General features: G+C 35.4%; 1 protein-coding gene across 3 annotated transcripts in view; it reads right to left on the bottom strand.

Annotated features, from left to right (window-relative positions):
* Nucleotides 1-18,271, bottom strand: part of LOC144836186 (basement membrane-specific heparan sulfate proteoglycan core protein-like) — a 99,422-nt gene that overhangs the window by 6,668 nt on the left and 74,483 nt on the right. For 2 of the 3 annotated variants that reach the window (XM_078691421.1, XM_078691422.1), the window contains exons 49-72: nt 17,685-17,857; nt 17,067-17,163; nt 16,817-16,908; nt 16,208-16,385; nt 15,458-15,727; nt 14,942-15,214; nt 14,000-14,172; nt 13,233-13,350; nt 12,966-13,120; nt 12,526-12,643; nt 11,895-12,191; nt 11,523-11,618; nt 10,738-10,923; nt 9,098-9,213; nt 8,370-8,520; nt 7,822-7,987; nt 7,330-7,427; nt 6,790-7,056; nt 6,024-6,284; nt 5,238-5,351; nt 4,186-4,518; nt 3,572-3,790; nt 3,203-3,298; nt 1,939-2,277 (exon numbers count right to left, since the gene is read on the bottom strand). In XM_078691421.1, coding sequence (XP_078547547.1) covers nt 1,939-2,277; nt 3,203-3,298; nt 3,572-3,790; nt 4,186-4,518; nt 5,238-5,351; nt 6,024-6,284; nt 6,790-7,056; nt 7,330-7,427; nt 7,822-7,987; nt 8,370-8,520; nt 9,098-9,213; nt 10,738-10,923; nt 11,523-11,618; nt 11,895-12,191; nt 12,526-12,643; nt 12,966-13,120; nt 13,233-13,350; nt 14,000-14,172; nt 14,942-15,214; nt 15,458-15,727; nt 16,208-16,385; nt 16,817-16,908; nt 17,067-17,163; nt 17,685-17,857 — 4,386 coding nt within the window. The remainder of the gene's footprint in view (nt 1-1,938; nt 2,278-3,202; nt 3,299-3,571; nt 3,791-4,185; nt 4,519-5,237; nt 5,352-6,023; nt 6,285-6,789; nt 7,057-7,329; nt 7,428-7,821; nt 7,988-8,369; nt 8,521-9,097; nt 9,214-10,737; nt 10,924-11,522; nt 11,619-11,894; nt 12,192-12,525; nt 12,644-12,965; nt 13,121-13,232; nt 13,351-13,999; nt 14,173-14,941; nt 15,215-15,457; nt 15,728-16,207; nt 16,386-16,816; nt 16,909-17,066; nt 17,164-17,684; nt 17,858-18,271) is intronic. The other variant, XM_078691423.1, reaches the window with a different exon arrangement.

Below are 18,271 nucleotides of genomic sequence, written 5' to 3'. Positions count from 1 at the left end.
CTTACAAAGCAATTAAGCTGGTACAGTAGCTCTACAACAGTCAAACATTCGCAGTTTCGTAAATAATAACTCATACTGAACTAATTCAATACAATGCTATTCTATTTCATCACAGCATTAACTTAATATATCTTTATTGGTAGAAAGGTGTTATGTTATTGTTATGTATTTCATAGTCTAAAACATGCAAAATAATACTAAACACAAACCACATAAACATGGACGTAACTCTGAAACAAAAACAATGCATTGAAACAGTAAACATGAGAAATATCCAATTCCCAATCACTGTGATTCCAAATTAAAAAAAAATTAAACATTGTAATAAATAAAAAGCGTTGCCAAACCATAGAGGTTGCTTTATAAAAATAAATTTGGAAATCAGCACCCAGCGCTGCAAGATTAGCACATTTTTTTCTTTCTTTTATTTCACTTTTAGTTATCAAACAAACCTAGCAAGCAGAGACTAAATGGTATTAATTACTGGGTTTTTTGTAGCCATTCAAAACAATTGGGAAAAATAGCACCTTCGGCGGGAGATGGGAAATATCAAGAAACTTCTGGTTAAAAATATAAGGAGACATAGGAGGCCTGCAATCAAGTAGTCCATATGTAAATATATTTCTCATTTTGGAATTTTGGAAGGTTATCAATGCAAATGAGGTCATACCCCCATATGGAAATGATTGCTTTGAAAAATAGTTTTTGTGTGTTATTCCTTCTTCGGTTTTAATTCAATTAACACCAAATAAAGAAATGCTAATCTGTATATTTTTACAGGCATACAGAAACTCTAATCCAGCAGACAACACACATCACCATGCATCGCATCACATTTCACCCATTTAATTACATCACAATATTTAGCTAGCTGCGCATACAAAAGATTTTAGGAAGCTCTAAAAGATAGACAGAAATTGCATTGTAATTTTGTTTGATAAAAATTGCGATGATTCAGCCTAATTCAGTGCAGTCCGGGTTTCCTCTTCATGACGTGCACAACACTGTTCATCACAGTTCACACAGGATTTTATATCAACACTAAAACATTGCTGTATGTTTTTAATTTCTCAAGCTACACCCCCCGCGACCCAAAAATTAATTGCGGAATAGTTTGTCGCTAGAATATTTATTTATTCATAAATGGCAAAGATGATGAAATCTGCGAGAATGAGAAAAATCCAAGATTTAAACCTGGAATCTGCTTGATTATATACGGTTGAAAATTAAGATGAAGGCAATGATGATAAATGACTGCTATGATGTTTACATAAAATATGACAACTGTAAAATTAGGACAGTTCTTATGATAAATGTAAATAACGTGCATACTTAATGACATGCAAATTACATGCAATTTTAATAAAGTTAATACACTGAAACACAACCAAATAATCCACTAAATTATTAAAATGAACAATGTTTGGTGAGATTTTGTTTCAGATTTTGTACTAGCAGACTTCTATGGGATGCAAATTGACGGTGATTAAAGAAAAAAGCGTACATCTAAAACTGTACAACCTTTCACAAGAAATATTTGATGAATTGTTATAAGTGCCGTAAAAATATGAATTGCGGGCCTAAAGAAACAGAGTTTAATGTTCAAATTCTCTTAAAACTTATAAAGAAATAGCAGTAATGGTTTTTAGATGTCCATAAATGTAATTTTCATCCAAAATTCCATAAAATTGGTAAGCATTTTTCTTGGAAAATTATTGTTATAGAAAAAAAATTTCAACTAAATGAACAAGTTTAATATAATTTTTAAATGCGTTTTCATGTAATTTCTGTAGGAGCATAATTATAACAATTCAATACAAGTATGCAATTGTGTGACAGGTGTTTATTACAATTGTGTATGCAAATAAGCTAGCCTTGGGAAGGATTCATTGATAAAGCCAAACACTGCAGCCAATTGCATTGAAAATTTCATTATACCCTGATCGCCTTGAAGCGAGTAATAATCATAATCTCCGCTCCCACTTCCACTTGGCGTAAGCTCCCCAGATTCTAACGCCATATCACCACCATTCGGTATTATGGTCACTTGCTTGAAAACACTCGTATCTACCAGTTCATCTGTACTTTCGGTAACGGGTGGTGTAACAAGTGATAGTACCGAATCAGTTACGTATGATGTAACAGTATCAGCATGAGGAAATCCATCAAGCGTATCGTCGGTTGCGAAAAGTATACCATCATCTTCATGACTGAACGTTGGCGTTATATAACTACTCGGGTTTCCTGAACCCTCTGTACCTTCTGTCCCAGACGAATCTTAATTTACAAATTATGTACAAATAACGCAACAAACACAGAAATGGAAATAAAATAAAAATAAATATGGTAAACAGAAAGAACAAAACACTTACATTTTTACTATTTGTCAGCAATTAAGAAAAAAAATAATGAAATTTATTACACTGGATTAGGATGAGAAATGAAATGGATGTAACTTTTTAACATGCACTTATAAATGTAATATTAAAAATTACATGAATGAAACTAGATGAAGATGATGTTAAGTTTATAAAGTAAAAATTTTAATTTACAAAAAAAATATAAATAGAGATTCTATAAGTAAAATGTTATAATAATTGTGTGTGGTGTAAATCGGTGTAAATCAATTACATTTGAAGCTTAGTGTATTTCAAAATCCATGGGGCATATCTCCAGAACATTAAATGTCACTACATTCCTGGATCAGCTCAATGAGCTTCTTGAATTTTAATATTTTTAAAGTCTTGTTTGTACTAAACTTGAAAAACGATAATTTAATGATGCTACTTTTGAGTATTTGAATTATTCATACGGTTGCAGTAGTTTTACCAAGAACAGTGGCATTTAACTTCAAATAGTGTGGTTTGTTTTTACCGACACCGTGGTAAGTTCTATTGGGCTGGCAGTGGTGACCATTGTTTAACCATTGGGCTTGGTTAATTTAACTCTGAGGGAATTGTAGTCGGCATTCAAATTTGACTTTTGGTGGTTCAGACACCAAAGTCCAGTGTTATCAAGGCTTTAAACCTTATAAAAAATAAATAGTACATTATTTTCCCGACGTTTAGGAACTATCATGGAACCTTTCTCAAGACAATTTTGTCATTAAATCTGAAGTTATACATTAAAGGTCTCTTAATTCAGTATTTATCTGGTCATGAAATGTTATTTAAATTATAGTGTATCACCTGTACCGTCTTACCTGTTTCACACCTATCACCTGTCCAGCCCAGAGGGCATCTACAGGTGAACCCAAACACACCATCTTGTGCAACACACTCTCCAACACCACATGCTCCTAAAATGAAAGAAACCAAAATATATAATGGTCAACAAATCACTGTTAGATAATTATACGGTTTTGAATGGCATCTCGAAAATCACTGTTAGATAATTATACGGTTTTGAATGGCATCTCGAAAATCACTGTTAGATAATTATACGGTTTTGAGTCACCCTCATTAAATAAAGTTTAAAGAACCCTGTAAAAATCCTGGCTACGGGCCATGGTCCAAGTTCATGTTGTGCACATTAACCTTTTGTGTACGGTTTTATGGTTTATATCACATACCAGCGAAGCATTGTTCTGCTTGTAGTTCACAATTATCTCCCACAAATCCTGGATTACAAGAGCATTGGTATCCGACCTCAGTTCCAGACTCTGAGCAAACGCCACCATTCAAACAAGGATTGTCTTCACAAACTTGGCAGCTGGTGACACCAACTTGTGACAGAGCATCACCACCAAGGTCAACCTTCTCTCCTTCAATTACGAGTTGGCTAACACATCCTGAAAAACATGTTATTTTTTAATTACTAAAAACTTATTCTATCTACAGTATGGGCAGAATGTGGCCTAATGGAATGGCATTTGTCCACAAACTTGATTTTAAATTAAATTCATCAGCCGGAGGTTAATCTACTTTTGTATTCTTTAGGTCTTACTACTGTACTAAATATAGGCTGAACATTGTTGGAACAATTCCTGTACAATATCTTTATCCCACTTCCTAAGGTTTGGTTGTTTATGCCAGATTCTGTAGCAAGAAACCCAGGATAGAATGCTATACTTTTATACAGTATACAGTATACTGGATACAGTATCCTGCACATAGCGGCCCTAGCCTCTTGATAGAGAGTTTCACTTCAAAACTGACTACATTATACTGCTGTTTTGAATCTTACCAATAAAGCCTGTTCTAAGTCCAGTATTACGGGCAATTTCTCCAAAGTTGGGTACACCACCAAGATACAGCTTCAGCTGTAGATCCATTCCCAGGAATTGACCACCGGATTCTCCAGAAACTTCCCTCTGACCGTGAACCAACATTTGACCTGTTCTTGATTGTCGCTTCAAAGTAACGGTATGCCACTGACCCAACTGCAAAGATTCCTCACTGCGTATGATTGCGACACCACCACCAAGTTCGAACCTGAACTCTGCGTAACCATTGTTCAATCCAAATGAAAAGAAGTCTCCATTACCATCGGTTTTCTGTCCATTGTACAAAAGGAGTCCTAAAGAAAGAGAAAGTAGTCAGTATAGTGTGGAGTCGAGTGACCAAGAAGCTAAGGTATGGGTGCTGCAAACATTGTATTAGCCATAAAATCGGCACAATGTTTTCTTTGACCATACAGTAGCAAGACTCCAGGATATAAAACTGGAGGTCAAGTGTACAAATGTGCCTTGTGGACATCAGTGAGTATGGGTTACCCCGGTGTTCTGGTCTTTTTCAGTATCTGTTTTGGACAGAAAAATTAGAGTTTTGTTGGCAGCAAGACACAGAGTCCTTGCCTGTGTAACATCTAGTGTCAATTGTGCTTTGTGAAGGTTGTCACTGTGGAAAGCACATTTTAAATATGAACCCATATATATATTATTCATTAGTAAACATAAGAATGTATACTTCATGCTAGTTTAATACTGAAAATTTAAGATATCTACAGAACAGAACAACATTCACCATAATCAAGAAATTCTCTTTTTTAAATATTGTACCGAGAGATAACAAGACTGACGCATCTAGTTGTTCAACTGCAGGGCCGTAGCCACCAGTACGGTTGGTAAATTTTCAACTTGGCAGAAGCCTTTGAAAACCCAGTGGCCAGAACACAGATTGTTCCTTTTTCCTCACCATTTTATTTCATTGAAGGGTACCAACAAATTAGAATTGTCTGGCCTCAAACTTGTGCTTTCTAGATAGTGACATGACTATTTTATCATAAAAAACACCTACCTTCAGTGCTTTCAGGCTTGAATGATATATCAATTTCAAACTCTTTGTAAGCGTCTGATAGTTTAGGATACTGAATAAAGGACTGTGGCATCTGCTGGAAGTATGGTACAAATCCTACAATAAACAATAATATTTTACCAACAATATTTTACAGAAACATGGCAAGTTTTAGCAGCATTTGTTCTTAGGGATTGAGTGTAACAGTGGATACAATGACATGTAATTAGGTAAATTCAAAGAAGATCTACAATACGACTTTTCTATTTTACTTTGGGTGGTTGTTGTCACCAGTACGCCAAACGAGTAATATATAAATGAGGGCGTATCAATTTTATCTCTGGTGCGCATGCAATCAATTGAGGGACTAGTGCTGTTCCGCCGTACCATGCCAATAATGGTAAAGAGTCGCATATCAAGCAGAAGGTTCCAGGTTTGAATCTCGGTTGGGGAGACTTTTTCTCATCCTCATTTTATCGTTTCAAATAAATTTATTGAAGTTCAGTATATTACCAGGATGTTTAGAATTCATGTTCTGTGTCTGATGTGTTTATATAGATATATGTATATACACAATACAGACAAAATAGGGAGCCTTCAATTTGTGACAACTTGTCGTGCGCATGTGGGGGACATTGAGATGGCCTTCCTTACTAGATTCTGAGATATTTGTAAGTCATAACAAAGCTCTTATATAAAACAGTGACAATAATATCATAGTTATTCAAATAAATAAATGCTCAAGGAAGTATTAGAGTACTGTATTAAAATACTAATTTTAATACTCACCACCAACATACAGTGCTGCTGTATACTCAACCGATCCTTGGGTATTATTAGCTAAGCATACATAGGTGCCAGCATCTTCTTTAACGACCTGGTTGATGGTCATAACTCCTCTATTGATGACTCGATTGGCAGGTAGATCTCCCTCTAGCTTCCTCCAGGAGATTCTTGGTGATGGGTAACCAGTAGCAAGACATGTGAAGACCACAACAGAACCAACAGAAACTGTTCTGGTGGATGGTTGGATTACAGCCTGAGGAGCAGCTGATAAAGAAAAAAGATTTTATAATTTTTTAAACTAAGGTTAGTTAAAACTTAGGTAGGTTAAATACAAAATATACAAGAATACAAGAAGATCAATTCAACTAAAATAAGATGTAAATTAGATAATCCCATTCCCACCTACCAACAAGTTTTAAAAGCACAAACACAAAGTCATTCAAAAACAACTTTGAAAATCACTAAAAAAAAAATAACGAGCATTAAGCTCATTGGCTCTTTAAATCACTAATATTATATATCTTGGTATCTTTATTTCAATTTAAAAAAACATCAAAACAATTCACTGAGGCAAATAAAAATCCGTAATAGCCAAAAACTCTCGATTGAGGATTTTTTTTACACAATTTAAAAACAACAATTTCAAACAATCTCATACAAAAAAATCGACACAAAAAAAAGCAACAAAATTTAAAGCGTTTGCAATGAGCGTCTGAGGAATCACTAGGTAACAGCAGACATTCTTTATCAATTCAATTGACAAGCCTACCTTGGACATAGAGGATAACTTGAGAATCAACTGAATCCACAACATTAGTAGCAATACATTTATAAGTTCCAGCATCTGCAAGCTGTACAATTGGAATGGTTAGCATTCCTTCCTCAATCTGGGCGCTGAAGGGGATTTCAGCATCAACACGTGTCCACCGAATTGTAGGAGTGGGGTCACCGGATGCCTTGCATTCAAAGGTCACAGATTCACCAATGGCAACAAACTGAACTGCTGTGTGGACGGTGATCTCAACAGCAGGGGGAGCTGAAAAATAGAATAGCATATTTATTTCCTTTGCCAATCAGTTTGACAGTTAATTTGTAATCCAATTAATATAATGTGGTTTTCTGGAAAGTCTGGTATTTAATGGTAAACAAATGTTGTACCTTAACAGAAAAGTCTGTTTTAGGAGAAATTTCCAGGAATTGGAGAGTTGACTAAATTTTAAAATAAAATATACATTTGCATTTATTGGCTATTATATTTTGTTGAACAATCAAAATGAAAGCAGTTTTAGCATTCTAATTTCCACAATACCTTGAAGGGCGAGTTTGCCAGAAGCTGTGGAACTTCCAGCTGAATTCTCAGCGCGGCAGATGTAAATACCCTCATCTTCAAAGGCGAGATTACTCAAACTTAAAAAAGAAGATATCATGGAAAAGAAAATCAGTCTATTAGATTCAAATAAGTTAGGAAATGAAAACATCATGTATTGATGTGGTTATAAACAAGTCATCCTTGGAGGAATTAAAACAAACTGGGTAAAACACCATGTTTGTGTTCAAAACAGTATTTTCAATGACAGACTAGCTTCTTCACATTAAAGAGCTTAAAATAAATTGTTTTATATACTGAACTGCGTTTTTGGAGCTTGACTGAAACCCAATTTTTAATTAAACCACTGCAAAATATAATGCCTAATTTGTACTTGATGTGTAATTAGACATAAAAGTTATTTAGAATTTTGTAACATGTTGATCCATCAAGCTAATCATTTTGACTACAAACAAATATTTTATGAAAACTTACACTAAGTTATTGTTAATATACGACGCAGAGTCTGGCATCTGGCCATTCTCTTTTTCCCATGTAATACGTGGAGGGGGAGAACCAGCAAGCACTCTGCAATTAAACTCAACTGCAGATCCAATGGCACGCATCAGACTGTGTGGAGCAACAGTAACTTTCGGAGGAACTGAAACAAAAAAATACTAAAAAATGATACAGTAGCTGTGACAGAGTGACATGGAAAACTCAAGTATTGCTTTGCGCATGGCCAGAACTTGTTTTTCTATCGTGGCAGTGTTCACTACACATCATTGTTGTACCACCTATCCAGACACACAGCTTTTTTTTCCGTATCGCAATTTTCTTTTTAAAAATAATGTAATTTCATTTTTCCCTGATTGCAGTTGATATTACTACCTTGATTCTGATTATAGTATTTGGATATTTCATAACAAGAATTATATTTCACTCATGAGGGGTGGCGGACTATTATAAATTTGTTTTCCCTTAGGTTAAGATACTATGGTAAGAAGCAAAAAGTTTGACACTCTAGATCAAAGATAACATACCTAAAACAGTGATGTCCGAGTAACTACGGCTAGAACCAGCTGAGTTTGAACAAGTACAGATATAACGGCCAGTGTCATTGGCTGATGCAAAGTGTATGGTCAGTAATCCATAGTCACCAATTATTGCTGTGTATGGTATAACACCACCCTCCTAAAGTGATAAAAAAAAAATACAATAATGCATTAAAATACATGAAACTTATTAAGTAATTTAAACCGTGTATGGCATGACAGGATTTCTAAAGTGGGAAATGAATTGGTATCTGAATGATAAAATATCACAATTTAAATAAACCAACTTTTTCTTGGAAATTCAAGGCTTTTAATAACAAATAGGGGTAAAGTCTTGATAATAGAGGTAGGGCTTGAAACCAGGCCTTTGGATTGTTAAGTAAGCATAGAAAGACAAGAATGGTTCTCCCACACCACTGCATTTCAATGAGATGCCTATGGATGTAAATCTCCTTATGGGAATTTAGAAGGATCCCTAGTACCATGTAATGATTGAATTTGTGTCCACTTCTGTCTGTTAATGATGTATGGTATCGAAATAATATATTCAATAAAATCGAAATAGAAAAACCAAAAATGTAATAAGTAGGAACTCGTGGTATGTATTTTCTCCCATTATTTGCCCAACAAGAATGATCAGCCCCTCATTGTAAGCATGTGAAACAAGATACATTGTCAAACTAATTTCTACAGGCTGTGTTTTAATGGTTAGATACCTTATCCCAGGTGTATGTTAATGGACCTGTTCCCTGTTTTGCAACGCACTGCAGCTGGATTGACTCGCCTGCAATTAACGTCTGAGAAGTGGGCATAACATCCGCTACAGGAGGAGCTGCAAAATAAACAAAAGATTCTTATGAGTTCCATGCATATAAATTGAAATAATTATTATTATATGGCCCAATCCCGTCATGACAGACGATAACCTCAGGTCCAAAACATTATTTAACCAGGCTAAGTACTTCTCTGCTACGGATGAGCACTGTTGGTTTCATTTATTTGTTAAAATATTTGTCTATAGAATTTTATAAGCATCTGCAATTAGGTTTTTAACTACTCAGAAACATAAGCATTGGCAGATAATTGGTGACCAGTTACCAATTTAGAACGCCAGGATGTTCGGTTGGAGGCGAGAGTTTCCCAAGAGCCAGTGGGAGTATTAAAAGAAAACAGATCACGGTTAATAACAACTTTAAAATGGAGTTTTGGACGTCCGCATGGTCAAGGTGAGTCAGCCAGTTCACCGTAGAAAAAAGAGGTAAAAGATAAGGAATCGCGGATAGATAGAGGAAGATCATTGTAGAAATGAGGGGCCTTGACGATACGTGGTCCAAGACTCTGAGCACTATAACAGGACACTTAGCACACATGCAATGTAGATGTGAGTCTTAAATTTGATGGTAAGGTTATGGTTGTTCCATACACGAGCACGAAGTCTTCCAAAAGTGGTTGCTGCTTTTCCAATACGTGTATCAAGCTCAACATCTAGTGAGTTAGTGTCACTTACTGCAGAACCGAAATAGGTGAATTTCCTTACAACTTCTAAGGGTTTACCATAACCTCTGCGCCCTGTGAGGCAGGATTACTGTTTTGCCAATGTTGATCAACAATCTGAGCATGCCTTTGAAAAGGAGCTGCAAGATGTCTGTAATTCAGATTGGGATGGCAGCATCATCCGCATACAGGAGTTTATGCACAAGAACTTGCTTAATCTTTGTCTTCGCACAGAGTCTAGACAAGTTAAAAAAACCACCTGTGCTTCGAGAGTGCAGCAGAATGTTCTGGAAAAGCATGCTTGAGAAGAACAGAAAGGAAAATACCGAAAAGCATGATTGCAGGAACACAGCCCTGTTTCACACCACGGCTGATATCAATTGCCTCAGATCTTGTGCCATTGAATTGGACTGTGGCTTTCATATCTTGGTGAAACCCAATGAGAGTAAAATATCGGGACAGCCCTAATTTTTTAAGATAGAAAGAGTCCAGATCTACTAACGTTGTCAAAGGCTTTTGACAGGTCAACAAAGACAACATACAGAGGGCGTTGCTGTTCCACACATTTCTCTTGAAGTTGTCGCAGAGCAAATACCATGTCAACTGTGGAACGGGATGGTCGGAAACCGCATTGGCTTTCTGGTAGAACTCTAGATGCAATAATTCGAAGCCTTGGCAGAAGTACACGTGCAAGTATCTTACCAGCTACGCAAGAAGATGCCCCTTTAATTATTGCAATCGTACCTTTATTAAAACTGCAAAAAGAAAGTCTTCTTTTCTTAAATTAATCTTCACTTTTTCATGTTTATGGGCTTACAGTACCACTTTAAACCAAGAGTAAAAAATGTTCAATATCACCTACCATAAACCACCAATGAAACAACATAACGTTCAAATCCTGATCTTGTCTCAATGATACAGTAATACTCTCCAGCATCTTCTGCTTGCGTGTTGTAAATTGTTAAGATGCCGTTACTAGTCCCATGCGATTCTGGCATATCTAAGCTAACGCGCCGCCACATAACAGTATAAGATCCTGGAGCAGCACCTAAAATTATAAGAAAAAATGAAATATTAAATGTTATACTATAATGCACAGTTCTTCCAAACTGTGTGCTAAAGGCTACATTACAGTTGTAAGATTGGGATTAAAGAATCATATGTATAAATGTTTTTAATGGTTAATTAATTAATATCAGTTACTTCAAACATGAGGCAACTAATCTAAATTTTTTATGAAGACCAAAATTAGTGTGTCCAAGCACAACATTTAAATGGTTCACCAACTGACTATTGGTTAAGAGGAAAAGGCAGTCACAACTACCATTAATACTTTTACAAGCATTTTCTAGCTATATCCAACAGATTGCGTTCTGCAACTATGTTCAACAGATCGAGTTGTACAGATTGGGTTGAATATTTCATTGTGAAAACCTGAAATAACATGATTTTCTAAACAGATAACACAAATTTTCAAGCTTTCATAAAAAAGACTTTATGTTATGGTTCGATTTTTGACAGATTGAGTTCTGTATCTATATTTGCAAGATTGAGGTCGAGTTCTGTAGCTTTTTTCAACAGATTGAGTTATGTAGCTATAAGGTAAAAACGTTTTTCCAGTTTCTCAACTTGACAGAAATGGCATACCTTCAATGCTGCAACTGAATTGAGCAGCCTCTCCTTGTGTGATTCTTAGGTCAGTGGGTGTCACAACTACCTCACCATTTTCTTCACGAGGCAGAACTAAAGAAAACAAAAACAGCATTGCAAATTAGTCTAGACTTTTCTTTTGACCTGAAATACATGTCTACACAGAAGCTTATAAGTCTCAACCAAAAAAACGCTAGCATTACAGTGTGCTAATAAAATCATTTATTCGATTACAGTACATCTCTTTCTACTGAAATCCATCATCATATCATACAGTAACATTTTCAAATGATATTGTGACTTTCTCAATTATAATCTCTCTTTAGACGTGAATGAATTAAATGTGAGGATTCTATACTGTTTATTCACCCGAGACAACCAATTCTTTTTGTGCATATCCAGCAGCATTCTCTGCTCGGCACATGTACTGTCCAGCATCTGCATCCACAATGGATGATATCGACAACATAGCACTGCCTTGAGCAGATGAGATGGTCATTCCTGCTTCGTTTGCCATCCTTGTGTATTGCCGGGTTCCATCATCCATCTTCATCCAGTGAATTGATGGAGTTGGTGATCCAGTACCAATGCACTCAAAGAGGGCCTCATCACCTTGTCTGTACTCTGCTGGGCTGGCTGGTGAGATGGACAGTTGTGGGAGAGAGCCTGTTTGAAAGTATTTTTATGTTAAATACATTCTCTTTAAAACATAAAGATATATGAGACAGTCCAACCAAAGACTAATTTAACAGCCTGGCCTAATAAATGTAGACTTGAAAACTGCAGTACAAAAGTCAAACATCAGATCACTATGGTCATCAAGATACTAAATCTTATAGCTTTAAAAGTAAAGGTAGGTTCTTGTCACACACACAAAAAACAGTATACAGAAAAGGCACACAATCCTCCAAGCAGAAATGGATGATACTGTACATACACTTTTGCTGAACATTTCCCATTATTAACCTATAGATTAGAAGGACTTTATTATCTACTATACCTTGTAATGTTAATGTGAGACTGATAGAAACTTGGCCTGCAATATTTGATGCTAAACAAATATATGTTCCTTGATCTTCTTGTCGAAGACTGGTAAAGCGAAGAACATCCCCAATAATCTGAATAAAAAACACAAATATTTTTACGGTACTGCTTAAAATTCAGAAATATACTGAAGTGTAGTTAATTTTATAGTGGTAACCGATATGTGTGTTTTAAAACATATAAATTAAAATTTCAAGAGACACCTCCACCCAGGTGTAAGAATGGCTACCTGGTTAGGTCAAAGGCCAACTGTGCTGATTACTGGTTGCAACATTACGGAAGTATATGGAAGTTTTTTGTGCGCTAATATGTGAAAACATCATTTGAAAATGCGCTACATAAATGAATACAATACATTATTATTGGGCAATTAAAATTTGTCTTTATTTCACTTACTTCAGCTGATATGGGTTGTGTCCCTTCAGCATAACTCCATTCTACTTCCGGTGAAGGATCTCCGGCAGTTACACGACACTGGAATTGGGCACTATCACCAACTGCATAGACGGGTTGTATTGCGGGATAAATTTCAATTTGTGGAATTGAACGCCCTACAAATACAGTGGTTAAAAAAACATATGGATTAAAGATATTTATCAGATTACAAGAAATTATGAATGAATCATAATTGATTTGTTAAATTTGTTATGATCAAAATCTTACTTTGGATATCAATTTGGACGTAATCTCGATTGTAACCAACCAAATTCTCAGCAATACATGAGTAGTAGTCCCTATCCTCTGGTTGGGCATTTTGAATTGTCAGGAATACTCCATTTTCCTAATAAGGATGGAATAATTATTGATAAAAATATTATATTTGTACAGTCTATGTTGCAGTTTTATCACAAAATGTGTTACTAAATGTTCAAGCAGTGATACACACAAGAATAAGAAAAGAAAATTAAGTAATTTTAACTAAAATAATTGTAAATATATTTGCAATTCAGCCCTCGGGCTGTCATCTTTTATATTGAATAAATACCATTATGAATGAAAGGGCTAACTAGAGGGTATGCTATCATATTATATAGTTAACAATAAAAATAAAAATCAAATATCAATATTTATTTTTATATATATTGTTTTTATATATTATTGTTATTATACATTTCTGAAAGACCCCAAACATTTACAATTTTTAAAATAGTTTGCCTCCCTTGAATAAATCCTGCTCCCCTCTCACCCATCCTAAAAACTTTCCTAAATAAATAAATACGCTTCTATGAATGGATGTTCTGTTGAGTGTAGGAACGCTAGTTGATCATACCCAGTACCGTTTTGATTTTATGTTCAAACAGGAAATCCCCTTACAAGAGGTCTGATGAGAGCCCAGCATAACATTTGGCTCTAATTGTTAATCAAGTTAAAATATGCATATAAACAGTTGTTCTTCATCCCAGACAGAACACTACATGTAATAAACTTACTGAAATCTGATGATTGCTGGTAAGTCCTGATCCTTTTTCCCATTGTATTGTCGGTTGTGGGTCACCGGTAACAAAACATTGCAAAACATACGGGCGTCCTTGCTGGATTGTTAGTATGTTATTGACGAACTGATGGTCTCGTATAATGGTAGCATTTGGAGCTACACGGAAGTCTACAAAGGAAAAACGAGAACAAATTATTCTATTAGTCATACAGTAGGCCCACACTCCAATATTAGGAGAAATCAATTTAAAAAAAATTCTCATCTCATAGACTATTTCAATTTGTGAATTAGTTTGTAAGAAATGTGTTATGTACTGTTTTTCCATGGATATGATGTCAAACATAGAAAAACGGAAATGAAAATAATAATGCATTTCTTTAATCAGAATTCATTGGATTTTTCCAATTGTCACTGGTGCAATAAGTATTCATTGCAACAAAGGAATTTTGGCATTTTATTATTGTATTTAATCTTATTAAAACGTGTTGGATGTTGGGTTAATTGGAGTGATTATGAGATCGTCAGTTTGAATCCAAAGCTTGTCGCATTGCTTGTGTCCTTACTCATGTTTGTCTCCACTCAGGTGTATAAATGGGTACCTGGGTATAGGTCAAAACACAACTGTACAGATTACTGGCTGCATAATTATGGGAGTATGTTTCCAGACGTGTTTGATCTAAAACCTGACTGGGTAATAATGTGAAGCACTTTGGCTTTGTGCATTAAGATTGACGTATACATACATACACTATCACAACAAGCACACTCAGAATAAAAGTTAACCAAGTATTTTGGAACATTAGGAAGTTTTCGATTTCGACGATCTAGGACCTACGTTGTTAGTAATTGTCTGGACACTGAATCCGCCAAATCAACAAATCATGCGATGAAAATGGCAGAGCTTTGTAAAGATCACCGAACTAGATAAACAACTTACCTTCCTTGACTAATAAATTACAAGTGGTGTATCGAGAACCACCAGCATTACGAGCTGTACATACATATTGTCCAGAATCTTCAGGTCTTACAGAATAAATGTACAGTGTGTTACCAGTCTCGACAGCATTTTCGGGTAATGGAAGTCCATCAGCTTTTGACCACTCTATCGTTGTGGTTGACGGGTCAGAAACTGTGCATGTGAACTCTGCATTTTGACCAGCGTTAAATTGTAATACTCGAGGTGTGATTTCAGGTGTTGGTAAACTAATTCCTAAAAAAAAATCAAAATAAGCAACCCAAGTGGAAAAAAATGCAAATTAGACATGACAAATTAGAATTCTAATGTGTCCATCAAATAGGGGTTGACCATAATCTCAAACATATTGCCCATTGTTCATTTCATGGACATACGTGTCCTTTCACTAGGGGTTTTCCCTGAACAGGGGTGTCCAAAAAGAGGGTTACTATATGCTGTTTTCAGATTTGAAAAAAGTGGAGGCATTCAACAACGTACCTGTGACATCCAGTCTTGCAACTGCCGACTTTGACCCTGCAATGTTTGATGCCTCGCATTGGTACGATCCTGCGTCACTAACCGACACGTACGGAAATCGTAACATACCATTTGAAATCAATGCAGATTTAGTTATTTCTCCTCCTATTCGAGTCCATCGGAGTGTTGGTGTTGGTGATCCATTTGCAGTGCATATAAAATCTACAGTGTTGCTTTCTGTTATTTGTCGGTATGTTGGACTTATACGAACTTCTGGGGGCTCTGGTCCATCTATTGATATACGAATAACAAATTATGTTCATACTTTCTCAGGAGGTAATTTCCATTCCTAGTCATAAATTTTGTAAGACCTCTAAATTAAAAAATGTCATAGTAATTTTTATAAATGGTATTCAATAAAAAAAATGGCCATCACTATCAGTACAGACAGCATATTGGATGGTTAATACTAGTTTCCATCCGTCTAAATGATACTGTGTGTCTGAATGTGCATGTGGGTGGTGTAACCTCTATGGTAAGTGTTCTTTGCTTTACAATTACAATCTATTTTCCTTTCATTCCTTCAACTATTGAAGGCAGATATCATTTTTGTTCTTTTTTTGAGAAAGAGATTAATTTTGGACTTTTTAGAGTACAAAAAGCTATCTTAAGAACCTTGCGTCACATCCTTCTGAGAGATGGAATCTAGTGACAACCATCTCAAACTCATGCCTCATCACATGTCAGTCATATTCCACCAATGATAATTACCTGTAATTCTAAGGTTGACCATTGCTTTGTCCATTTCAAACATGTTAGATCCAATACAAGCGTACACCCCTACGTCTGTTTGGTCGACATTCTCTATTATCAGGTCACCGTTTGGTAGTGATTCTGCTTTTGCTGGCAGAAAGCCAGACTGCTTCATCCACGCCAATGTGTATGTAGTCTGAATAAACAAAAAATAACAATCGTTATCTACATTTACTCTGCTTTATATTCAATTTAATTTGTATCAGTATGAAAAGGTATCTTCACATGCAGGTCAGTTAGGTATCCTTAGGAACTTTCAATTTGCGATGGCCTAGGGCTAGGACATGATAATATAGTTTGTGGATGTGTTTAAGTTTAGTTTATCATTTGGACCAAATTGTGTCTATTCTAGGTTCAGTGGATGGATGACTTTGGATTCTGTATCACAAACAGGCACATTTTAAATGTTTTTGGGTACACCATTTCGTGATTGATTACTGCCTGACTTTGGAAAAATGATGTAAGTCCTAGGTCCTACTAAATTGAAAGCTTCTTAATTACTGAAAGTAAGTGACAAATGGCGAGTGAAATTAAATTTCAAAATAAGAAGTAAGTCTACAATCTAACCTTGCTTTCTGCTCTACACATGAATCTAGCCGTCTCTCCAATCTTAAGTTCCAATACTCTTGGTTCCTCCACATACACACTGATATATGGTGCTAAATATAGAATATAATAATTTTATTAGTAAATGAGTAACCAAATCACAGTTAAATCTGTTAACTCCAACTGGGGTTAACTGGAATGTTTTAGCTGGTTTTTCAACTCAAATTTTCCCCTGGGAATTGTTCCTTGACAAAATGTCTGATATACTTACAGACAACGGTTAAAACACAAGAAGCAAATCCACTCTTTTCATTATTATAACCTATACATATGTATTCTCCTTCATCTTCTGGTTGGACATTGACAATCTGAGGTAAAACAAAAGGGATGTTCAGATTAGTGTGTAAGCCTTGAAGTGGAAGTTTGGTTGTTGCATGGAGGTTGCAAGTCCTGGTAGTGCATGTGAAGATGATCTTTGTAGTCAAGTTACTTCAAACTTACTACAGACAATTTTGTCAAGTTTCAGTAGTAAATGTGCTACATCCGCGAATACAGGGACTGTAAAGGCAGCAGTGTAGTGTACAGGCAATTACTTCAAAGCTCGCAAGTAACTACATAATTTATTTTCATTTTTGATTTTATGACAATTTGGAGGCAAGTTTCCTGGAGAGACCAGATAGCAACATAGCTGCTATAAATGATAGTGACTAATAAAGCAACCTCTCCATTAAATAGTCACAAAGGCAAACATAATTATACACAGGTATTTACAGGTCATAGAGGTCGTACATTTCACTTGCATAGCTACTAGTGATGGACCTTGTATTGTAGCATCATGTGGATGCTAATCAGGAGTAAAGTGCACGCTCAATTTTAGCGAGATACTTACTCTAAGAAAATTGTTGGAAAGCTGTTGAGCTCTGCTTGAAAGAGGTCGAGTGTCAGCACGTCTCCAAACTACACTTGTCGCGCTACCAGTAACATAACATCTCAATGTAACTGACTGACTCTCAACACCACTAATACTACTTGGTCTAATAGAAACCTCTGGGGCTGGGCCATCTAAAACAAAGATATTGTTAGATTTTTTTTCTATACACTATTTTTGTTGGAATTTTCTTTGTAGTTAAAGATCATCATAAAAGGAGCATGGTTTAGGAATGATTTTTTTCTCTTGCCTATTTTGCTACCCCTTTTCACTCTGTCACAACTCATTTCCTAAATGTTATACACATTATTATTTTTTTACAAAATCTTTTAATGGTATCGGAAGAGTATTTCAATTAGAAATACATTTATAGAAAAGTAAATTGTCAAGATAAAAGATTTAAAAAAATGATATTGTATTGTATAAATGTATTGTCACTCAAAACGTGAAAAAAATGTACTGTTATTGCTCAGACAATGGGCTAATGGGCTTTTGGTTGACTACTTTTTTCCCTTTTAAATTTATTTAATCAGGTAAATAATTATTTT

This window comes from Antedon bifida, chromosome 2, assembly GCF_963402885.1.
Source record: "Antedon bifida chromosome 2, ecAntBifi1.1, whole genome shotgun sequence".
Classification (NCBI taxonomy): Eukaryota; Metazoa; Echinodermata; class Crinoidea; order Comatulida; family Antedonidae; genus Antedon; species Antedon bifida.
The sequence above is the reverse complement of the archived record's forward strand: the minus strand, read 5'-3'. Positions and strand labels throughout refer to the sequence as shown.